The following is a 24,519-nucleotide window of genomic DNA, read 5'->3' on the forward strand; positions in this document are numbered from 1 at the left end:
GCTTTGCATTTTCTCCATTCTCCCACCCATCTCCTTCCCCACATGGCCCTGCAGAGAGAGAAGGTAGCCAGGGAAAGCCCTGGGAGGCTGGGACACCGTGGAGCAGCTGGCATGGGAGCTCAACCTAGAGGCATGTCCCCCATGCGTCACAGGCCCACGCTGAGGACTGAAGCGCCTGTCCTCTCCTCTCTTCCTCTCTCTGCACATCTCCCACTGAATTTCAACCTTTGGATTTGTTTCTCTTGGCCTGACAGACTGAACATCTCCCCAGAGAGCTTTCAGCCCTGCCATGGGTTGCCACCCCATTGATAAACCACCCCATTAACCTCTGGTAGCCTTTCACCTCTGCCCTCTGCCCCAGTTTTCTTGCCTCTCTAGCGCCTCATTTCATCTCCAAATCCTTTCTGTTCAATACCCTTGAACTACACGCTGGAGGGGGAGGACCACACAAAGAGCTTCTGAGATATTTTGATATGTTGAGCTGTGCAGGCACAGACCACTGTCACGCCTCAGTCCCTCCCTGCATTTCCAGCTTGAGAGATTGGGGTGAGGGCCAGAAGAGCCACGTTGTCGAGCTATGTAGGGTTTGTTGCAAGGCTCTGGGGGTTTCCAAAACAGGTCAGGCAGCCCGAAGCCAAGTGTCACACAAATCCCCCTGTCCCCAAATTGATATTAGGGACTTCTCAATGCCAGCAGAGGACAAGGCAGCTGGAAGGAAACATGGACAGCAAAACCACGTGGTGCCGTCTCATTTCCATACGAGTTATGAATGCCCCACATGCAGTGCTCAGTACTGCACTACACACTGGGGCTGTGCTGCCTGTGAGGGAGTGTGCAGTGAAGGATGATGTGTGGCCCCTGCTCCACATGCTCAGGGGGGGTTGGGACCAGCACTGGAGCACCCCTGCAGCAAGACAAGCCTATAGCAGGATGACAGGCAGCAAGGGACCCTTGAGGAGCATTCATTGTATTGGTTTAGTAGTTGCTGGCCCCAAAGTTGATTAATTGGCTTTCAGAGCAAAAGTAAATAAAAAGCACTTGTTTTCAGGGTTCTGTTATGTGATGCCTTTCTTGCAGGATGTCTTCTCCATGTTGATGTTTACTGTCCTTGTGGACTGGGCTAGGATCACCATCTTGGTGCACTTCATAAATGATTTGCTCTGGGCCAGGTGGTCTGACTCTGAGTTGTTTTGCAAAGAAGTTACGAAACCTTAGGCAAACTTGTGCCCCATTTCCTCCTCAGGGATCCCTTTTGTCAGGGCATGACTTGGCCCTGCAAACTCCAGCTATCCAGCCAAATGTCAGTAGTGTCCCTGCAGCGAAGATCCAGCCTCCAACTTGCTGGCTGCAAGGGGCAGTGCCCCAGGGTTTCCCAGGTTCAGGAGAGCCCTCTGCTGCAGACCCAGACCCCTCAGAAGCTTTGAGCCTGGCTGTAGGTGTGCCAAGACAGGCTTGGGAGCCATGTTCCTGCCAGTTCAGCCCCTGCGGAACTCGACAGCCAATGCACTTGTCCGAAGTCTTCTGGGGGCAGAAAGGGTGTGCGCAAGGATGTGCGTGTCAGTAAGCGTGAGCAGGCCCCGAAGTCCCTTTCTTTGTCAAGTCTCGTTTGGGTTGGACATACAAATGGAGGGAACACAGACTCACAGAGCCACTGAGGCTGGGACAGCCTGCACACCCCAGCCCTGGTCCCTGGGTGGCCGTGGGGACAAGGCCAAGCTCCCCGGGTACAGACTGTGTTCCCAAACAACCACAGAATGCCCCGAGCCGGAAAGGACCCAGGGGGACCATCAAACTCCCACTCCTGCCTCCTGCACGGGACACCCCCAACAATCCCACCACGTGCCCGAGAGCGTTCTCCAAACGCTTCCTGCGCTCTGTCAGGCTTAGCGCTGTGATCCCTTCCCCGGGGAGCCTCTTCCAGCGCAGCACTCAGCTCCCCGCGCAGCACCTTCTCCCAATATCCCACATTCCCGCCCATGCGCCGTGACGTCACCGCCCGGACCCTCCCACCGCGGTCAGACCACGCCCCCCCGGCGCGGTCCCGGTGGCCGCTTCCGGCGGCGGCGGCGCGCGCAGCCGTGACGTCACTGGCCCCGGAAGGGCGGCGGAGGGGGAAGGGCCGCCGGGCCCGTCCGGACCAAGCTCCGCGTCCCGTGTGTCCCGGCCCCGCGTCCCGCCGACATGACGCTCGCCGTCTTCTTCGGGTGCACCTTCATCGCCTTCGGGCCCGCCTTCGGCCTCTTCCTCTTCACCATCGCCCGCGATCCGCTCCGCATCATCATCCTCATCGCCGGGTCAGTCCCGTGGTGGGGGCGCTGGCGCTGCTGTGGGGGCTGATGTGGGGCCAGGATCGGTGCCGGGAGCGGTGTGAGGATCACGGGACGCAGGGACCAGTGCTGGTGCTGGTACCAGCGTGAGTGTGACAGAGATACTGGTACCAGTACAGGTGTGACAGGGGTGCTGGTAACAGTGTGGATGTGACAGGAGCACTGGTACCAGTACAAGTGTGACAGGGGTGCTGGAACCAGTGTGGATGTGGCAGGAATACTGGTACCAGTGTGGATGTGGCAGGGATACTGGTACCAGTATGGGTGTGAAAGGGGCACTGATACCAGTGTGGGTGTGACAGGGGCACTGGTGCGAGTGTGGGTGTGACAGGGTGATGGTCCCAGTGCCTGTACACGACCAGTATGGTCATGACAGGGCACTAGTACCACTGCTGGTGCTGGTACAATACGGGTGTGAAAGGGGCACTGGTGCCACTGCTAGTAGTGGTACCAGTATGGGTGTGATGGGGTACTGGGACCAGTGCTGGTGGTGGTGCCATGTGGGTGTGACAGAAGTGCTGGTACCACTATGGATGTGATGGGTGCTGGTAGCATGAGGGGCATGAGGCATGTGACTGGTACTGGCTGAGGCACCCTCATGGGACCAGTACTTGTGCTGTTGTGGGCTCAGTGGGGTCACCAGTACTCATACTGGTGCTGTTCTTTGCATGACAGGAGCACCAACATCGTTTCTCTTACTATCACAGCCATTGGTACATCATGGACATCAGTACCTATATTACCAGTACCAGTGGAGGGTTGGGAGTGGTACTGGTGCATGTGTGCAGCTGGGGCACTGGCACCAGTATTGCTGGGACCAATAGGGTGTGGTACTGCTGCTGGCATGAATATGATCCTGGCACAGGTGCTGGTACTGCTTTGAGCACAACAGGGGCACTGGTGCCAGTTCTGGCGAGTGGTGGAGCAGGAGTGCAGGCACAGCACAGCACTGGGACCAATACAGGCACCACCTGCCCGGCACTGGGACTGGAGCAGCACTGGTGCTGGTGGGAGAGCAGGCAAGGCCGGGGCACAGCTGCCATGCCAGTACCAGCACAGAGGGGTGCAGCATGGTCCCGATGGCCCCGGCATAGCCCCAGTGCCAGCAGGCTCTGTCTCTTGCAGGGCTTTCTTCTGGCTGGTGTCGCTGCTGCTCTCGTCCCTCATCTGGTTTATCGCAGTGAAAGCCAGCGACCCGCGGGATGAGCGGCTGCAGAAGGGGCTCCTGATATTTGGGGTGATGTTCTCTGTGCTGCTGCAGGAGGCCTTCCGCTTCCTTTACTACAAGCTCCTCAGGTAATGGCGTCTCCCCTGCTGTACCAGTGCTGCTGGATGGTGGTCCTTGCCGTGGAGGGTGTCACATGTTGTCTGGGAGCTCCTGGGCTGGGGTGGATGTCACATGTGGCACCAATCATCTCAGTGCTCTCTGGGAGTGCATGGGTGGCACCTGTTCCGATGTGTTGACCTCAGTGGGTCTCAGGTGGTGGAGCAGAGCAACCCTAAGGTCTGGAGGACCTGGTGCCTGGACCAGCCCGGGACACAGTCTCAGTGCAGCCTCGGCGGCTCCCGGCCTCTATGGTGCCACTTGCTTGGAGTGCAGGGTTTGTGCTGCCAGGTGAGCACGTGCTGCACCCTGTCCTGTGTGTGGACAGATGGACAGACACCGTGCTGGGGCTGTGCAGGCAGGTAGTGCTGGGGTCAGCATCCCTCATAACCCCCAGCTTTCCCGGGTGGAAGCTGGGAGCAGGCCAGGGGAGCCGGGGCTCGCAGTGCTCCCTGCGGCAGGGCACTGTCGGAGGCAGGCAGGCAGAGGGTAGCAGTGCTCCACGGAGCAGCCTGACACAAACCACTGCGTTTTGCTTGCGGATCTCCAGATCTAAGCTCTGCTGCCCTCCCCGGGCTGAGGAGCTGTCTGATGTGCTCACCCGCCACACCTCTAGCTGATAAAAATTATGAAGCCTCTCCCAGTTTCTCTCCCCAAAGAATTTTTCCAGCTCCTTCCTTGTTTGTCAACATCTTTCTTGGAGTATAAATGCAGAGATGAGGTGCAGCCTCCCTTGCCTGCATTGGAGCTGCTTTCCATGTGGGGGTGCTGCTGCTTGCCTTACACCCGATGTCCTGCTCACCCCAGCCCTGCTCTGCTGGGCTGGCTGGCACCCACATTCCTCTGTGGAAAATCTTTCTGTGTGGCTTCACGTGGTGTTCACATGTCTGGTTTGCCTGGTGGTACAAGTCACACGGATGTTCTCCGTGGTGGATATTGCAGCTCGAGGTGGGGAGGTTACCAGGAGGATGACATAGTACAGATTGAGTACTGCACCATGCCTCAGGAGATGGCTGGGCTGTGTTGGGCTCCACTGTGCTCTCACCCCACAGGAAGGCTATCGAGGGGCTGGTGGCCCTCAGTGAGGACGGCTGCTCCCCCATTTCCATCCAGCAAATGGCATATGGTGAGTGCTGTGCAGAGCAGGGCACCCTGACCGCAGGGCTGGGCGTGGTGCTGGGAGCAAAGAGAGATTTCTCATGCCAGAGCTGGCTGGGAGGTGCCTGGCGTGGCCCCTAGGAGGCTCAGGGCTTGACAGTGTCCCTGTCCTGGCAGTGGCTGGTGTGGGCTTTGGTCTCATGAGCGGCGCCTTCTCCATGATCAACCTGCTGGCGGATGCGTTAGGGCCTGGCACTGTGGGCATCCATGGGGATTCGCAGCTGTACTTCCTGACCTCAGGTGAGCGACTGGCACCCTTTGCTCATGTCTCTGCCCCACTACAGAGGCAGCAGAGCCAGGGGGGATGAAGTTTTCCCTCCGTGCTGTCCTCTCCATGCTACACCCTCACCCACCTGAGCCCCTGTCACATCTCTTTGTGTCAAACCCTTCTTTCTGTCCCCTGTGACCCTCCCTGCTCTTCTCTCCCACCTTTCCCCAAGTGTGGGAGAGATGCTTTAGCTCCTCCCAGTCCAGCCCAACATTGTCTCTACTTCCCCATTGTTCCCCAAGCCTGCAGGCCAGGTCAGGGTGGGAGATTCCCTGATGACACCTCTCTACTGCTCCCTGCAGCTTTTATGACCATGGTGCTGATTTTCCTTCACACCTTCTGGGGGATCCTCTTCTTCCATGGCTGTGAGCATCGGCGCTGGTGGGAGATCGCGGCAGTCGTTGTCATGCACCTCACTGTTTCGGGGTCGGTGAGTAACTGGGAGCAGAGCTCTGCACCAAGACCTATATTTGGGGTACTGGTCCCCATGCTGGGGGGAAACAATCTTTGGCACTAGTGAAGCAGCTGGCCCTTCACAAACCAAATTCTGGAGTTGGTGTCCCCTGTCCCACTGCACTCGTTGAGGTGGCGACACTGCCACACATCCTATCCCTCTCCCTCTCCTGCCTGCTCACCCTTCTCTTCTCCTGCCTCTCTCCGCAGTCATTTTGCAACCCCCTGTATGTGGGCAGCCTGGTGCCCTCCTACATGCTGATGGCTGCTGCCGCTGCCTGGGCTTACCTACTGTCTGGGGGATCTGCGCAGAACCTGCGGCGCTTCCTGCTCTGTAAGTCCTGCTCCATAAAGGGTATAGGGACACTGTAGGTCCTGCTGGGTACCAGGACTCGTGCTGGGAAGGCAAGAGGTTGTCCCTGTGGCTGGAACAAGGACATCATCCTCTTGTCTCCCAGACAAGGAGAAGCAAGTGGTTTTTGGGGCCACAGTCAGGTTGTTGCCTCTCCTGGGAGAAGTGGGGTCAAGTGTTTGGTGAAAACTGACCCCTTCTCCTCTCGGTTCCTGCAGGTTTACGGAGCGGAGCCAGCCCCCAACCAGGATCCTGAGGCCCTGCAGGATGTTCCTGTCCCCAGCCACCCCTGCCCTCCCCTCCTATCCTGGTGGCAGGATCAGCCATCACCTTCTCTGCAATATCTTTTCTCCTGGACTAGGGGACCCTGGCGAGCCCCGGCGGGGCAGGCGCTGGGGTCCGGCTGTGGCAGCCAACCTACCAACCAACCAGTGTGGCTGGGACTGGCTCACTCCAACGCCCCTTTGGGAGCCCCTGTAGAACAGCTCAGTTTTGGGGGACCGACTCCACTGGCCCTGCTGTGAGCTCAGCCCCAGTTAGCTTGCCTGTGAAGGATGCTACCTTGGACTGCTGGAGTCTTGAGCCCAAAGAAACCCATCGCTTCTCCCCCCACCGCCACAGGCGTGGTGCCCCCCATGCCCAGGCGGGGCGCCCGCATTGCCTCCTTGCTGCAGGGTGGAGGAAGGGGCTTTGCAAAGTGCTGCCATGCCTCTGGCTCACGGCCGACCCTTGTGGGGCTCCTTTCTCCACCTCTTTGCCCAGTCTTGCTACCACAGGAGCCACGGCCCAGGCGCTCACCTGTGGTAGCGCAGTGAGCTGGTATCTTGGTACAGCAGGATGGTGCTGGGGGACCCAGGGGTACTGAGGGCTCACGAGGTGGGAGGAGAACAGGGGAGAAGGCAGTATCCAAAGGGCCCAGTGGAATGGAGGGTGATGGAGGGCTTGGGAGGAGATGCAATGCCACAGCTGTTGCCGGCACAGATTTGGGAGAGGGTTCAAGGGACCATTCCAATGGATCGTTGCCCTCTCCTGTTCTTGGGGATTTTCAGGCAGGTACCAGCCCTGATTCTGTGCCACAGGGCTGGGAGGGAGAAACTGCCATCGGGCTGAGAAGGCAGTTTTATCCATAGTGGGCTTTTATACCAATAAAATTAAGTACCACAGATAAATGGGTGCTGTGTGTGGCCATCGACACTGCCCGTGTGGGGAGGGTACAAGCAGTGGTGGCAGTGGCTTATGCTGGTGTGACTCAGGGAGAATGGTCTGGCAATTGCAGGCCTCATGTGCCTGGAGGGCTTGCTCCTGCTCTTTTCATCCTAACAGGGATTAGGCTCTAGGTTTACAACTTTGAGGTGGAGGCTGCTGAGGGCTGGAGTCTACAGGCTCCTCTCCCAGGCCTTGGTTTTGCCACTGGAGCCACCACAGAAGGTGGGAGGTAGCCCTGAATCTGGGGCTACTGTGGCTAATCTAGCTCTGATATAGCTGGAGGTGATCTGGGTGGGGGCTGGCCAGCAAGCAAGCAGTGGCTCTGCCACCTGCAGCTCTGCCTTTCTCCAGCCCTACCAAGCTGTAGCTATGTTTTTCCAATGCTTTGCACAAATAAGAGGAGGAAGAAGTCCCAGAGTGATGGAGGGCAGGGCTGGGCTGTACAAGAAGCCTTGTGCTGCTTACTCTGGAGCTCTGCCCAGCGCACAGAGGCTGATGCTGTCTCTGCTGGTTGGGAAGGGGTCCCTGCATACCCTTCTCCACTGTGGATCCAGCTGCACCAGGGTGCTCTTTCCTGCCCCACAGCTTCTCACAAGAACAGCAAAGAGGTCTGGTACCATGGGTGGCTTTTACTTTGTTTTTTTCTTTTTTTAATAGTTTTTATCTTTTTTATAACAAAAATATCTGTTGGGGTCAAATGCTGCCCCAGGCAAACAGTCCATGTGGGCAGCCTGTGCAGCCAAGGGATGCTGGAGCACTGGTTCATCCTTGGCCCAGGGTGAGAGTGAGGGGAGGTGGGGTGGCAGCTGAACTGGTGGGGCCGGCACTGCCACAGAGGTGTGGAGTTTACGCAGTGTTCTCGGTGCTGGCTGCGGTGTAAATGACTTTGGACTTGGTTGGTGAGTCCAGCCTGGTGGGGCAAGAAAGAGGGGGAGAGTGTTAGACCAGGCAGAAGGTCTTGCTGCCTGAGACCACCCTTAAGCCCCCTTCTCATGCCCTGGACCAAGGCCCCGTTCTGCATGTCCCCATGTCTCACCGTGCATTCTGGCTGCGGTGCTTGTAGATGTACAGCAGGAAGGCCAGTGCTGTGACAGCAAAGAGCACCCCGAAGAGCACGGCCAGCACATCCCCTACAAGCCAAGCAGAGCCATGTTACACTGGGGATGGTCCCCAGCAGCTACTGTCTGAGTGAGATGAGGCAGGGAGCAGGCTGGTGGCCCCAAGGCAGAGAGGGCACAAAGGAGCAGCCTCGACTGAGCACACTTACCTGCATGAAATGAGCTGGAGTGTCCTTCTGCAAAGGAGACAAAGACCAGAGGGTGAGAACCAGCAGCACAGATGCAAGCTCTGCTCTGCAAAACCCACTGTGGCTGCCTGCCCCCCAGCTCAGAACATGGCTTCCAGGACCCCAGTTCCAGGCAGGTACACCCCCTGTCCACCTTCTCCTCCTTTGTACCAGCCCCTCACCTACCTGCTGTTGTTGCTGAACTGTCACTACCTGTAAGAGAGACAGTACAGTCAGGAGGTTGCTCCAGGTGTTCGGGGAGGAAGTGTCAAGCCTGCAGGCCTTCGGGCCCCACTGCCAAAGCAGGGCTGCCTGCAAGACTCCCCATCACCCATGAGCAGGCCGGGGACAGCTGCCTGCAGCATCCCCAGGAGCTCACAGCATCTTGCTGCAGGAATCCCAGCCCTGACACCCTGGCACAGAAGCATCAAGGGAAGGATAGGAAAAAGGATCCCTGAACCACAGCCCACACAGAAGCCTCGCTGAGCCCAGCCAGAAGCCTCCCCCCACCATTGCTGTTGCCACCATCTAGGAAACACAGGCAGGGTGCCGAGCACTGCAGCACCCCATGACTCTACCAAACCCCACAGGAGACCCTGGAGAGGGACGTGGGGTGAGCCCAGCAGGCGGTGACCATGGGGACGGTTGCCTGTGGCTGGATGGACAGCAGCTCCTGAGAGGAGGCAGCCGTCCATTGCGGGCAGGGCACCCAGCATGGGGATGGTTTAGTGGCTCTACATGCGGGGAGGGAGCTGTGCCAGGCAAATATTTACCCAGCGTAAGAGCATAACTTTTAAAGAGCTGCACAGTCATCTGTACACAGCTCGGGTATCGCGCGCAGAGTGGCACTATCTGCGGGCTGTATCCAATTGCGGGAAAGCCACCACCTTCACCCAGCTCCCAGGGGCAGGAGCGGTTATCCTGAACTGGGAATGACAACAAACATGGGCGCAAAAGGTGCAGCTGCAAGCAAAATGAGACGTGACCCCCAACCCTCCACCTCAGCGCTCACTGGCCCCAGGGGTAAAGCAGGCAGTTAGCACTGACGTGGGGAGAAAGCCCCAGCAATCCTGTGCACTCAAGACAGGGGATCAGTGACCTCATCCAGGAGTACTGGGACATTGCCCTGGTAGTTCAGGAACAAGGGCTTTGTGGCTTTGTTGTAGTGGAGATTTTTGGATAGGAATAGCAAATAAGGAAAAGGAAAAAAAAAAAAGGTAGAGCTGGGCAGCTCCTCCCTTGCCTCAACGTGGGCACCTGGGGGTTTTGAACAGCTTCTGCAAGAAAGTGGTAAAAGAAAGGCTTGGAGGTAAATGGAAAATATGATAAAGTATCTAACAGGTTTACCAAAGATAGAGTGTGCCAGCCTAACCCGATATCCTTCTTTGATAAGAGATATTCTAGACAAAGAAAATGCGGTAGATTTTATCTCTCCTGGCTTCAGTGAAGCATTTGATGCAGTGCCACATGGGAAACTGCTAGCCAGGCTGAAGACCACAGTGATTAAAAGCCTACAGCCATCAGCAAGCTGGCTGTAGGTGGAATGGTGAGGGAAGTGCCTTGCACCACACTGTGTGGTTACTGAGGCCTGGGACAAAGCCTGTGTGCTGTTCCTATTAGTCAGCTCGACACAAGGTGCAGGAAATGCCACCAAAACAGAAAAGAACAGGATGTTGAACAGAAAAACCCCTGTGACCTCAGGGAACAGCAACGGGCAAAAATTCATTGATGCAGTGCGATAGTCACACCTGAGGATTAAGAGTAATTTCTACTCATTCCTGGAAACCACCAATGCAAAAAAGCCTTCAAGGACAAACTGAGGACAGGCAGACAGGGCTGCCTCAGGCAGGGGACTGTGTGCCTGGTTGGGATGTCTGTGTGGCCCCACTGGCAGATTGCAGCCTTCAGGAGGGGCCTCCAGCACTGCCCTTCCTGCAGGGTTTGGATGAGGGGTGCTTGCTGCAAGTTTGTGCCACCGGCAGCTCCTACTGAATGTATCTATTGCATTTGGGACTGAAGGAGCTAGCTGGGATGCTAGGACCTGGATGTTTGCTCTTGAACATACATTCCCTAGTCCTCCTACTGTTATGTCTGCAAGACTAAGGATAAACTAAGTTCCTAGAAACAATCTTTCCCAGGTAGAGTGAAAGAAGTGCAGGAACAGAGGAGAGCAGGACCCCAAGACCACTGCTGGGCAGGTCTAACCCAGGCAAATGCTGCACTTTTGTAAGAGACACAAAGCACTGATTCCTGCTGCTTGCCCCGTCTCTGCACCCCTGCAGCTGGGCACAGCCTGAGCACGCTCACACACTCCTTACCAGGAGTGTGCTTCTGTGAAGTCAGGGTGGTCTGGAAACTGGCCAGCACCTGTCGCCCGTGCAGGTCCTGCACTGGCCGGTAATTGTTCTGCAGGAGATCGCTGTCATCGGTCCTCAGGCTGCTAACCAGGACTGACATCTGGAAGGAGAACAGTGTGAACAGAGCAGCATCCATCTCCTCTTTGGGAGCCAGATGAGCTGCAGGGCACCAGCACAGATGGGAGAGGCTGGGCAAGACCTAGTGTGGAGCTCATTGCCCTGACAGACCTGGTCACGAGAGAGCTTCATGGTCTGGTTGAAGATTGTCCACTTCACCGTCTGGTAGCAGGGAGGGGTGGTCAGAGAGCCATTGTAGTGGAAGTAGAGTTTCAGGTTGTCAGGCAGTAGACCTGCAATGTTGAATCCGGACACCAACACTTGCTGCCCTGGGAGGAGAAACACCATAGGAGTGTCCTGCAATCCTTTGCAGGACAACAGCATGGAGATCATGGGCAGCCTGGCACTGTGTGTGCCACTGGAGAAAGAGCAGTGGGAGCAGAGGGCACCTTGGAGCGCTGCTTCCATAGGAGTGGTGCAATGCTCCCCTTCTCATGTACACACGGCAAATGCCTGCTGCAGCTTCGCTCTGCCAGGCAGTGGGTTTCTCTGCAGGGCTGCAGTCCCTGAGACAAGCACTACATGGGACAGGGCCTTACCTAATCCTTCGATTTCGTAGAGATGCTCAAGTATCTCCTGATAGTATGGGTTCTCACTTGGCCCAACCTGCAACACAGAGACTCTGCAGTTATGGCAAGGAGAGGGGCTGAAGGGAGACCACCCAGTGATGGCAGTGCCAGAAAGGAGGTGTCACTGCCTGTGAGAGGCAGCCTATCCCCATGACCCCTTCATTCTATCAGCACTGCTCTGTCCTCTCTCTTCTCTTCTTCCAAGGTGCATTTGCATCTTTGACAGTCCTCAAAACTGTGCCCAGCTCTGCCACCCCAGCCCCACCCTCCTCCTGCTGATCTATGGGACTCACCTCCAGAAAGGCTCCCAGTACAGCCAGGCCATCTGGGCGAACCATTGCCTCCTTAAAGCTGCCATACTTGGTGTTGTAGTGGACCACATGGATCTGAAAGGGAAACATGCAATCCCGATGCAGGATGGGCACTGATGGGAGATGCTCACCACTCACAGGGCTCCAGCCTTCTAAAGCAAGGGCTGGGAGAGACGTGCACATGTGACAAGCACCCCTCCTGGGGAGAGAAAATGCTGGTGAGACCAAGGAAATACGCTGCTGAAAAGCAGCCAGCAGGAAGGTCTGCTTGCAGGAACTTCCCCAACCAGGGACAGCAATGTCCTGCATACCAGGGGCTCATACTGCAGAGCTGGTCTCAGTTTCAGGACAGCAGCTAGAGAAGGAGGGATAAAACCAGATGAAAGCTGGCAGAGAAACAGGACAGTGTGTACAGAGTAAACAGTCCCTGCAGCTCCCAAAGCAGGCCGCTCACAGCCTCCAGGGGAGCTGGCTTCCCCAGCTGGGGACCGCCACAGCTCCTGCTCCATCAGCCCGGGACAAGGCTTCAGCGTGAGTCTGGCCCAGCACCAGAGCGTGGTCTCTTACACTGAACTCCATTGCTGCAGAGCTGCCTGGGATCCTGGCCAGGGGTTACAGCCTTCGTCCAGCGACAACGAGAGCCATGGGCGAGGAGCATGATAGCCCTCCAGTGCCTTTCCTGCCCAGCACCGTGAGGGAAAGGACTCACCCACCACCACGAGGGCTCCTCACCTCGGCACCAAAGCGTCGCCCGTCCACGGTGTGCTCCGAGCCAGGTGCCAGCAGGGAGCCCCAGTGCAGGTGCAGCTGCACGGCTCGGTACTGCTGGGCATAGCCACCAGTGATGGCCAGTGACTGAGGTAGCTCCAGGACAACTGCAGAGGCAGAAGGAAGATGTCAGTCAGTAAAACATAAAGCCCAGTCCACCCCACAGGGACGCAGAGGAAACGTCTCAAGCGAAACAGTCACCCTGAACTTGTGGAAATTGATCATAACAAAAAAACCTTGCTTTCCGTCTTTCATGGGGCTACGGGCAAGCCTGCCAATGTGGCAGGGCTCAGCTTTTGACTTCAGATTGTAGGACACTGCAGTAAATACGTCAGCTTCGAAAACAGCTGCTATGAAAATGCTGGAAAGTGAAGAGCCCCTCCGCAAAGACTCCCGGGGCCAGCTCCAAGGCAAATGTTATCCAACAATTTATTCAGTAAGTGAGAATAATATAAAGAGACCATGGACAAAATTCATAGAGAAAGATATTGGCAGAGTGGTGAATACCTACGAGAGCAGGGCAGCTGCGGAGCTTGGCAAGCTGAGACCTTTCAAATAAGGCAGCCTGTGAGTGTCTGACAGCACTGGAGCTGATGGCATGGAAGCATTAAATATTTTTAAATCACTTAGAGCTCAAAATTTTGCCTCTTTGGAGACCGTAAATTCATATTTCATTTTTCTTTACTTCAGTGTGGTTTATCCAGCTATTTTGGACTCACATTGCAGTGTGGCAAAGCTAAAGCTGAGTTACCTGGATATGAGGCAAAAAACATCAGGAGTATCCCTGGACCCCGTGAAAGGCTGTCTTATCCTTCTAAGCACGTCTTCCTCATTTTTAATATCAATTCTTTTCTCTTCTCCTTTATAGGTGAAGTGCCCCTTAGTAACATCACCAAGCTAGGGCACAGATTCAGGATTAACCACGTAGCAGGGCTGTGATGAGTCATTTGCCATCTCGAGTTCCCTGCCACTGGGTTCAGAGATAGAAAACTCAAACACAGGAAGTGGGAGACTGCTCTCTCCCTGTGAATTTATCTGCTTTTACATTTCTTTTGTATAGCTGCATCACTGCATTCCTTTTCCTAGCTACCTGAGTCATTTTCAGGCCCTTTAAAAAGCTTATACAGCATATACACTTTATGTTACCAAAATGAGTAATTGTTCAAATATCTTACTGGACTGGCAACTTTTTATTTATTTATGGCTTTTCATAAAGCAGGCCAGTCATTGCCACAATAAATAAAGGCATTTTATAAGCATGGGAGAAAGTACTTCTCCCCTCCCCAGTGAAAATGCTCTGTCTGCTTTTCTAAACACCAAGCAACACCAGATGCCAGGGTGTCTAAAATAGCAACTACTGAGCTCAACTAGCTTAACTCTGCAGGCACGTTAGGGCAGGAGGCCACAATAAGAGCTCTGTGCATGCACCACGCAGCTGATCGGACCATGCACAGCGAGTCTGACCTCTCAAATTTGCTGTACACACAGGTCAGCTCCATCTCACTTGCTACCAGGGCAAGGAGGTGCCTTATCTCACCATCAGCAAGTTCCTAAGTCCCTTTCTCCACAACCTTTTCTTAGCTTAGCGACTGGCAGACACCAGCGTGCACAGAACAGTCTGCTGGCTCCCAGAAAAAGCTGGTAGCAACCAGGTCAGACCATCCCCAGAGGGGAGATGAATGGAAAGATGTGGTTTTCCTCCATATCTGGCATAACGTGACTGATACTAAAATAACATAAGTTGTGTCCAGACTTTCCAAAAACCATTCTAAAATTGGAGAAACAAAAGACGTATAAAAATTTCTTAAGATCTTGAGACAGTATCCTTAAGCACAGACTTGAAGAAGTTGATCAAAGTTGAGTCCTAAGAGACAGACAGAGGTAACTTAAAGGCTAAATCACATCCAGAGACTGATGAGTCCTTTGAAAGCGAAATGCAGAGGAGGAACCAGTGGCTGCAAACCTGCATCAGAAATACCAGAGACACATTTTAAAAGGAAATGTGGAGTTTAACAAATTTCTAGACCTAGCTCCCAAAGGCTCTGGACATATCCAGGTTTCTCCCCTCATCCAGGAAAACACATGGACTTGGCTCAATGCTTCCTTTTTGGCTTTGAAGGCAACATGACTGCAGCCTGCAAGAGTATCTCCTTCCCAGAGCCCAGGGGAAGGGCATCAGAGAAGCCTGGTCCTGCTGGGAGAGTCTGGGCAGCCTCTGCTTGTGTTTCTGCTTCTGCCCCTGCCTTTGCACCCACCTGTGTGCCCATTGTTCTTCAGCACAAGCTTCTCGTTGGCAGGCAGGCTGTATCCAGAGAGCTGGATGGGCCGCAGGTCAGGGCTGAAGATGGTCCGAGCTGTGTCAACATTGATGGGTGACTGCATGGTGCCCCCACAGTCCGGGTAATCTGTATCCCAGTGCTCCCGGTCTGGTGCAAGAGGGAAGAGAGGGAGTGTGAGATTGCCTGGGTAAGGAGACCACCAGAAAGAAGGTTTGGGGGGTGGTGAGGAAGGGGACGGGCACTGGCCAGGGAATTATCCATGCACGTAAGTTTAGATTCCATGAAGTTAGCTCGGGAGCAGATCTGTGCCACCATGTGACTGCATGCAGCTGTATCAGGAAAGGTCTTGGAGCAGGGTGAGCTGCCAGGAAAGTCTATTTTTGGGGTGTTTAGGAAGAACACACAAAGATCATTTACAAGTGGACTTGGCAAGCTGTGGAGCTGCTGCCCTGCAGCTCATCACACACTTGCTGTTTTGCACAGCCTGGCCTCTGGCAGGTATCACCCACCCTGCCATTTGAGCAAGGTACCACTGTGCTGCTGGGCTCCGTGGCAAAGGGCCAGCTCACGTGGCCGGGGTGGCTGACAAACAGTGCCACAGCTGGGATAAGCATGGCTGATGCCCAGAAAACTCCCTTTGTACTGCAGAGGGCCGCTTCTAGTGTATCATGGGCCAAAGCAAACCCAGGCTTGTCCCCAGGCCAGACACTCACAGGACCTCCTGTAAAGATGGAGCTGGGCTTTAGCAGGTCCAAGCCAAACTCCAGAGCGGTGGTGCAGAAATAAGGGGTGCATTTGTGATAGCACTGCAGTGATGCCCATCGGGGTGCTGTGGAGAAGCCCCCCAAGCCATGATGGGAGGGCAGGGACAGGCAGAACAGGGAGGGAGGATGACAGAGGGCAGAGGTGAAGGCAAGCTAATCCCTGGGCAGGTCAAAGTCCCAGCAAGGACTGCAAATCCAGCCTGGAGAGTCCAGCCTGTTTTCCTGCTTGGCACAGGATCAGGGGAGCTCCCATGCAGGGAGGAGCCCTGCCCTGAGGGGCGTCCCCCCACTCCCAAGGAGCTGGGGAAACCCTCCTTGGAGCTGTTGCTTCCATTGAAACCAGAGCAACCCCTGGCTCTTCAGCCCATCCATGTCTGGGTTCGGGCACTGCGTCAGGGTCAGGCAGGAGTGAAAGGTGAAAGGTGAGTCGTGGAGTCCTCTAATCATTAACCACGGCTGGCTCAGGCCCAGGATCTGCCGAGTGGTAGGAAAAAAGCAGGAGTAACTGTAGGGTATTTACCTTCATAGCTCCAGTGACTGTGGCCTTGAAAAAAAAGAAAAGAAAAAACCACATGAATGGAAGGGAAAGGTTGTCAGCAAACACAGCTCTGCCAGGCAGCACTCTCAGCCACAGCAGCAGGTCACTGGGATCCCACTGCCTTCGATCCTGCTCCCTGTCTTTTCTTTCTCACTCCTTCTTCTACCCTGGCAAAGGGGACGCTCTCAAGTGGTACTGCCTCCTCAGGGCAAGGCCAGGTCCCCTGCAGTTGGTGGTCAGAGGGAAAGCCCCAGGGCCTGACATTTTGTCATCATCCTTATAAAGGAAAAATCAGCAATACTGGCTTCCGTCACTAAGCAGCTGTACCAGTGCCCTGGCAGCTACTCTGGAGCAGCCAAAACCTCCCACTGTCCCAAGACAAGGCATTTCAAAAGTGCAGGTCCCACATCACAAGGAGTTTGGGCAGCAAGATGCACTGCACCATGCAGACACCCTCCTCCCATTGGAGAAAGAAGCCCCAGGACTCACAGCAGAGGAAAAATCGAGCACCAACACCTTGTCCTTACATCACTGAGTGCTTCTACCATTGGTACAGATTGCCACAAGAAAATGTGCCAGGCCAAATGCTCAGCTCCTGTCCCAGCAGCCCTCTATTGTAGCTCACTCGACCACCGAAATGCCCACACAGAGCTGCATAAGGGTCCTACCATGCAAAACCTTTCCATAGGAAAAGCAGGAGGGAGGACGGGGGAAGTCCGTGCCGGGACCTCTGCATGTCCTATGTCACCCATGGGGCACACAGTGGCCACAGCAGGGCAGGCCAGACCCTGAGCTTCCCAGCTGGTGATGTGCCTGCTGTGCCGACCTGGAGGGGGCAAAGCCCTCCTGGGCAGGTCCTGAGGGTACAACAATACTCAATAGGCTGACCCTCGCACCATCACTCTTCTCCAGAGTTGCCAGCAAAGCTGGATTCCCAGCATGTCACTGGAGCTGGCCTTAGAAGTGCAAAAGAGCCTTTTCTCAGATGCTCTGACCAAACATCTTGGCTATCACCAGCCCTTCTAGGCAAACAGCTCCAGGCAAAGGGATGTGGGGCTCAGATTTGCCACAAACAGGGAAACATGGCCTAAAAAGATTATGCACCTGCTCTGACTGGCACAACAGGTAATTCATGGGCTCCTCCTCTGACTTGTCCTTACCAGCACACTCCTCACTGCAGACAGGCTGTTGGCACATCCCAGCCCACAAGGGCAGGAGCAGAGGGTGCCGGGATGGGACAAGTCTGGGGCAAAGGGGGGCATTCATACAGCAGCAAGGACATGGAGGAGCATTTAACAAGTATGGTCCAGCACCAATACCACCTCTGTCCCTTCGTGGGGCCAACTGCCTGCCAGGCTGGCTGGGACACAGGAGGGGCTCAGCAGGCGCTGGTTCAGTCCCCATCCCTGCTGCTGACAACAGCTATCGACAGCCACTTGCTATTAATAGGAGTGGATTCCAGCTCAGGGTTGAGAAAGGAAGAGAGAAGTTTTCCCAGGCCCAGATGTCCCATGCAAGGCCCCAAGCCCAGCAGGACCCTGCCCTCCTCTCAGCAAGGATCCAGGCATGGGTACTCCTGGGGGTGTTTGGTGCATCTGCTGGAAAGTGAAGGCCACAGCCAAACTGGGCTGGAAAGTTCTGGAGGGTGTTTAGGGGTGCTATATTTTGCAGGGATGGGAACAGATCTTGAGGCTTCCTCCAGCTTCACTGGTGACTCACCTCTGCAGCATTTCTGACTCTCAGGAATCACTTGCCCAGGCACTGGTATTTCTAAAGACATAGGAAGAAGGAGCCACAAGCAGAGGATTGGGCAAGCCACAGCTGCCTGTACCAGGCAGAAACACATGTGCCCCAGGACAGGCTACAGTGCCTTCTCCACATCTCCCTGGCACTGCCCTGGGATGCACCCAGCTGTGCTACAGCAAGCTGAGATCCATTCATCCTGCCCTCCTTGCTCACCCAAAGGTAACCTGCTCCACAGACACTGATTATGCACCAAAATCCAGAGAACAGGGATCTTCCTCTGGAAACACCCTATACCTTCTCCCACTTTGCTTCTCTCTCCTGCCCTTTCTGGCACTACCTGCATAAAGTGGACGTGGTTTGCACATAAGAGCCACACTTGTTGATTCCTAGGCAGGATTCCCTCCTGCAGTACAAGGGTCCCTATCAGCATGGGGAGCCACCCCAAGGAGCACTCACATTGGGACAGTCCTGGCACAGGTAAGACCCAGCACCCCAGGGCTGGCACATGGCTCACTGCACATGCCTCAACTGGCACAGCCTGCCCCGACACCCCACTTTCTGCTCACCTCCAGGGACTCTGCCTCGACAGAAAGCAGCCTGAACATCATATCATATATTGAGCAATAGCACCGTGCTGACACCTGCCCTGCTGTGTCAGCACTGTGCCACCTACCCCAGGTTCCCACATTCCCCAGCACCCGCCTGTTCCCACAGCCATGGGGGATCCAGACCCTCCTCGCAGCCTCCTACCAGCTCCGCTCGGCAGCTTTAAACACCCCAAAGGCTGCACCCAGGAGTCAGTTCGATCCATCCCAACACAAAAGACTTTCTCAGGGGTGTCTTGGCATCAGAAACAAAAGGACCCAGGAGCCCTTATCCTGAAGCTACCTGAGTGTGTTTCCCCATCCCATGGGATCTGGGTGCAGTGATGGTGAAGCCAGGTCACCCCCCTCGGGGAGGCATTTCTCAAGCCCAGCGGTGCAGGGTTGGGTCCCCTTGGCACACTCACGGAGCGCTGTAGGAGAGCACCAAGATGAGCCCAGCCCTGGAGCCCGGTCAGGCTCTCAGCATCTGCCCCAGCCTTGGCACGGCTCAGAGGAGCCCTGCACTACTCCGATCCCTTCCACGTGGGGGCATTTGCAGTCTCGCAGCCCTTTGCCATGAACATTAACCCACTGCCCTGCCCAAGTGCTGATTTGCATAATTTCATCTGCCTCCCACACTTCCCGCTGGAGCATGTCTTCTCCCTGGAAAAACTGCATAGTGCCAGGTCTCCTTTCTACTGAACTGCTGCCACTCACCACAACAGACGTGGCTGCACCTTGGCAGTGGATCTTTGCATGCCCAGCCCTATCTCTGAGCACCCATAGCCCCAGCAGGGACTGCAAAGCACTCCCAAAAACGAAGGGGGAAACAATCTTGGTGATGCGATGAGCGCACTGGGAGACAACACGCAAGAAGAGGACTGCTTGCAGGGGTCCCAGCAGGAAAACACAGGAGCTGCCTGCCCTTGCAGGCAAGAACACCTCCATGCTCAGCTCCTCCAGTTCACCTATTAACCACCATCCCCTTTCCTCAGCAGCCCACGATCCAGCCAAGTTTCCCACGAGTTTCCCCCCCTTCACTCCCTCCCTTTGTGCTTTCTCTTGCTGTTGCTCGCTCCCACTCGAGCCCTCCCATTCTGGGATACAGGCAGTGCTGCAAGTGCCAGCTCCCTTCCCTCCTTGACATCCAACACCGTCCAACAACACTTTCCTGCCGAGTTCAGGCAGACGCTGCCATTACCAGCGTGCTGCTCCGCATGTCCTGCAGCCCGGGAGGAGGGGTAGGAGCAGCTTTTGGCAGGGTGAGGAGCCAGCACAACCACTGACTGCAACAAATCTCATGTGGGAAAGGCACCGATGCAGCAGGCTACTCACAGGAGATCTCACCAGAGGCACACGGTGATGGACTGTGCACCTGAAGGACTCAGGATCATTTGCACAGACCCAGAGGGCACCCTCGGCAGAGCCAAACAATAAGGAAGGAGCCCAGAAGGTTTGCCCTGTACATCTGCACTCCCCATCCTCGTCTTTCACATTTTAGGGGATACACTGCTTGAGGCTGCTGCAGGGCACCTAATAACACTGAAACAAACACGTGTACTGTTCACAGCATGGATGCTGCATGACAGCAGCGCAGTCGTTGGTGCTGCCTGCTTGCCTTGAACTCTAGAATTCCGATGGCTTGTGTGTGGCAGGCAGGGCAGCGGGCTCACTTATAGCTCTCTTATCAGCTGTGATCAGGCACAGGGCACGCTGGGATCCTGCCAAAGCTTCCTCTCCCCTTTGACCCAACTCTCAGCCATACCTGGGGCAAAGCCCTGTGGGATGAGTTCAGTTTGCAGATGCCAAGTCAGGACTACCTTGCTGTGCCCTGTCTACAGATCAGTCCCAGGCTGTGAAGAGACCAGTGGAGCTCATGGCCCAGGAAAGACAGTAAGGTTATTCCTGACGGTCAGTAAGGCAGGAGGTATGAGGACACACAGAGATGCACAGAGTGCAGGTTGCAAAGTAGGGTCCAGCCACAGCACCCAGGTCCCAGCCTACAAAACACATCCAAGCACCATGTCCCTTGAAAGCAATAACCTGACCAGGGTACCTGGGCTGTGCCACTGTGCTCACACTGCCCATGACCAGCTTTCCAGATCAGTTTGGGGCAAGCACGGTCTGGTCTGGGCAGGGTCTCCGCAGGGTGGGTGCATACCTCAAAAACCCTTCTGCCAAGCCCCACAAGAAGTCTCTTTATGGGAGGGCTGTGCCATCCCAGCCCTACCTCTGCCCTGGTTTCTCCGTCCAAACACACACTCCATGCAGCACCCATATCCTTTCAGGACATCAGCCCATGTGCTGCCCATGGGGGCACTGATCCCTCCCAAGCCTGCCTGCATTAAAGCCCTTTTGTGTTTATAAACTCTGACCGACTGCAAGCCTTTGGGATCAGCCTTTAATCTGCCACTAGTAGCACAGGTTGCTGGAGGGATTGTTCTTTGTTCTCCTCGGGGAGGACTGCTGGGGCTGAGGGGCCCAAGACTACACCAGCCTGCTCCGAGAGGGCCAAGGGTTTGGGTGGAGGAAGGCATAGGGCAGGCTTTACTCCAGGGCATGTTCCTGCTCACTCTGAACCCAGCTGCCCCAGCAAGTGCTGGGGGAAAGAGGAAACAATTACAGAGTGCTGGAGAGAAAGGGCCATCCCAACAAAAGGGATAAAAATGGGGAAATCCCAGAGGACAGATCAGTGCTTGGAGCTGGGGAAAGAAATGAATAAGGAGTATTAAGCAAGGAAAATGGGCTCAGCTGGAGGAAAAGGAATGAGCAAGAAGAGGACACAGAGCAAGACACATCTGAACAGGAGGGAGAGGAAACAGGCAGCAGTCAGAAAGGGAGTTACAGTTTCCGAAAGACACACCTAACATGAGACTTGGGTCTCTGGGCAAGCCAGAGGCTACTCAGGGAGCAACCCCATGGCAAAGCTTCAGTGTCAACCCCCAGACATGTGCTGAGTGCCCAGGGCTGGGGGACACCACCCCTACCTCGTCCACAAGCCTCAAGAAAGTGGGAACCAGCTCATCGCTCAGTAGAGGTGCCACAACACGCAGCTCCTGGCACTTGGCAGGAGCCTTGGAGGGTTCCAGCCACAACCTGCTTCTGGACTCTGTCCAGACCTTCACCTTCTAACACTGGTATGGCACGGGCCAAGTTGTCTGTTCTGTACCTACCTCCATGCCACCGCCTTTCCCATCTCTCCATCCCAACCTCAGTGTTCCCAACCACAGACCCCAAACCTCACGCAGTGTCCAGCAGCTTGCTGCCAGAGCAGCACACCAGCATGCTGAACGCAAACACCCTCCCACTCTGTGGCCGGGGTTACTTCACCTCTGTGGTAGGGACCATCTGCATCCCCATCTCTGTCCTCTACTCAGCCCAGCAAGAGCAGCTCGGGTAAGAAAAGTGATTCATTGCAATAACAAAAGGAGCTCCTGGCACCAAACAATTCCCGGTCCTTACCACAGGGCTGTTGTCCTGGCACAGGTCAGGACAACTCCTTACCAGAGGCAAAACCAAGGACACTCAGCTATGAGGCTGAGCCCGGGAAACAAACCTGCGGGCAATGCAGGGACAAGAAGTGTAGCCGTGGACAGCAGTGTCCCAGTGCAGCACTCAGCTCCACGCGAGCAAATTCACAGCACTCACCCAAAACCCCTGCAGAGCGCTGGCAGCACCACTGTCTCCGCTCAGAAAAGGCACCAAGACTTAAACACCCAGGACTTTTCCCCTGAAACTGTGACTCTGAAAGCCCCCACACCGCCAGCAAGAGAGGAGGAGGGGCACCACCTCGCAGCCCTGAGTTCAAGCACGTCCCCCATTCCCCGTCGTCAGCCATGGGGCAGCCCCCTCCCGCAGCGCCAGACCCCGTCCTCGGTGGGCTGCAGGGGGACAAAGTGGATGCAGGGCAGCCCAGCAGACATGCGGGATAAAGGGGACCGGCCAGCGTTCACCACGCCGGGGTGTGAGGCTGGAACCACCGGGGGATCCCCGGGAGCAAGCAAGGACTGCTTGGTGCACAGCGCTGGTACCCCCGCCCCAGGAAGCCGTGAACCCCCAAGTCTGATGCAAAAGGGACTTAGTAAGAGAAAAGGGCTGCTCACAAAGCGAGGGCTCAGCCCCTGGGCAGAGGTCGGGCCGGCCGGGCCGTAGAGGAGTTGGCGGGAGCAGGGACAAAGACAGGGACGTGCTTGGAGGGGGGGCAGCGCCCGCAGCTGGGAGATGCTGGGGGGACACAGCTCCACAGGGGCACCTCACACTGGGGCTCACCTGGAGCCCTAACAACGGTGCATCAGGAGGTACAACACCTCCCCCCTCCTTCCCCCAAATCAAGCAAGGGGAGAACTCCCCACCATTGGGGGCACCACCCTCTCACCCCCAAAAGCATCGGACATCTCAAATCCAGCACCACTTGCATTGGGGCGCCCCACACCATCAAGAATTCCCAACCCAGCAAGGTGGGGGGTAGGAGGGGAACCCCGTGCATCTGGGCACCCCATGCATCAGGGACCCCAAACTCAGTACTGGGGTACTCCACGCGTCAGGGTGCCCAGGGACCGGGGACCCTAAACCAAGCGCTCCGAGGCGCACCGTGCACGGGGACCCCAAACACAGCCGCGGGGTGCACCACGCCTCGCGGTGCCCCGCGCGCGGGGGGACCCCCGCTCACCTTTCCCCGGGGAGTGCGGGGACCCCTCGCCACCGTGCTTCTGGTCGTTGTCGCTCTCGGAGCTGGCGCGGCCCAGGGTGGGCAGGAGCAGGAGCGGGAGCAGGAGCGAGACCCGCAGCGCGGCGCGGCTCATCTCCGGCAAGTGCGCGGGTGCGGGACGGCGGCTCCGTGCCTGCCCGCCCGCCCGGCCGCACGTAAGTGAGAGCGGGCGGGGAGGAGGCGGCGGCTCTGACTCACGCCTCCGTTACCTTTTATAGGGGCTGGAGGCAAAGTCTGCAGCCTCATGGTCCGACCAGGTGAGCCGTCCAACGCGAGACTCGAACTCGCGGTTCCTCGTGGGGGTGCCCCTACCTCACCCCAGCCCCCCGCCGGGATATGCGGTGGACCCTGGGGCGGGGGAGTCCAGTCGGATCCTCAGACCCCTCAGCCAGGGGTGTTCCCTCTCCTCAGAGGTGGGGTTGGTACCCCTCAGTGGTGGGTGTCCCTCCTCCCCAGCAGCAGATGAAGGACCCCTCAGTCACGGGTGTCCCCTCTTCTCGGTGATGAGTGAAGGGTCTCTTAGGGGCGGGTGTCCCCTCTCCTCAATGATGGGGTTGGGAACCCTCAGCCATGTGTGTCCTCTGTCCTCAATGACAAGGTTGGGATCACTCTCAGCCATAGGTATCCCCCTCTCCTCAGTGATGAGGTTGGGAACCCTCAGCCATGGGTGTCCAGCCCCCTCAGTAGTGGGTGTCTCCTCTTCTTAGCAACTGGGTTGGCACCCCTTAGCCATGGCTGTCCCCTCTCCTCAGGGGTGGGTGAAGGACTCCTCAGCAGTGGATGTCCCCTCTTCTTATTGATGTACAGTTAAGAAAAGCATTTATTTCTATGGAGGCTAGAGGATGACACAACTCTGCTTCCTGCTGCTCCTCAGAGGTGGTGGGAAGCATGTGGGTGCTGTCAGTGTATGTATATAGTGTACCTGTGTACCAAAAAGCTGGGAACAAGGTCCTGCACCAGAAGTGACTGGGCACATCAGTAAGAGATTGCGGTCTGGTAGATGCAAAGGGATGCACATTTGATGTAATCAAGGACGTATGGCACGAAGGTGGACTTTAATCAGCTAATGGAACTCCTAGAAGAGACCAGAGAGTCATGGTGATGTCAGCTCACCGCTTGCCAAGAAAAAAGTGAAGTCAGTGTCAGATTATCAAGAAAGAAACAAAAAACCAAACCAAAACAAAACAAAATCCACCCCATCCTGCTGTTGCATAAATCTTGGGTGAAACCTCTTCTCAGTTATTGCCCACAGTTCTGTTTCTCCCATCACAAAAGCATCAGAAACAGAAACAGCATGCTTGGGGCCCTAGGCCTCTTCAGGGGCAAGGGTGGTTTCCACATAAGGAAAGAGCAAGGCAGGTATAACTTCCCAGCCTGGTGTAATGAGCTCCATGCTCCCAGTGTG

At 55.9% G+C, this 24,519-nt stretch overlaps 2 protein-coding genes across 2 annotated transcripts; one reads left to right on the forward strand and one right to left on the reverse strand.

Annotated features, from left to right (window-relative positions):
- The first annotated feature begins 2,075 nt into the window (after positions 1–2,075).
- On the forward strand, positions 2,076–7,047 carry LOC116780261 (gamma-secretase subunit Aph-1b-like). Its single transcript, XM_032674939.1, has 7 exons — positions 2,076–2,294; positions 3,453–3,623; positions 4,704–4,777; positions 4,927–5,049; positions 5,380–5,507; positions 5,741–5,864; positions 6,101–7,047. Exons 1-7 carry the CDS (start codon positions 2,182–2,184, stop codon positions 6,136–6,138), a joined length of 771 nt encoding a protein of 256 aa, XP_032530830.1. The 5' UTR covers positions 2,076–2,181; the 3' UTR covers positions 6,139–7,047.
- A 668-nt stretch (positions 7,048–7,715) lies between these two features.
- Positions 7,716–23,250, reverse strand: LOC116780258 (carbonic anhydrase 9-like). The gene is made up of 12 exons (XM_032674926.1): positions 23,076–23,250; positions 16,059–16,082; positions 14,751–14,921; positions 12,460–12,602; positions 11,710–11,802; positions 11,387–11,453; positions 10,959–11,116; positions 10,692–10,830; positions 8,560–8,586; positions 8,356–8,382; positions 8,125–8,218; positions 7,716–7,998 (listed from the first exon to the last, which is right to left on the reverse strand). Exons 1-12 carry the CDS (start codon positions 23,206–23,208, stop codon positions 7,935–7,937), a joined length of 1,140 nt encoding a protein of 379 aa, XP_032530817.1. The 5' UTR covers positions 23,209–23,250; the 3' UTR covers positions 7,716–7,934.
- Between the last annotated feature and the right edge of the window lie 1,269 nt (positions 23,251–24,519).

The sequence above is a fragment of the Chiroxiphia lanceolata genome, chromosome Z (genome assembly GCF_009829145.1).
Source record: "Chiroxiphia lanceolata isolate bChiLan1 chromosome Z, bChiLan1.pri, whole genome shotgun sequence".
In the NCBI taxonomy this organism is placed as follows: domain Eukaryota; kingdom Metazoa; phylum Chordata; class Aves; order Passeriformes; family Pipridae; genus Chiroxiphia; species Chiroxiphia lanceolata.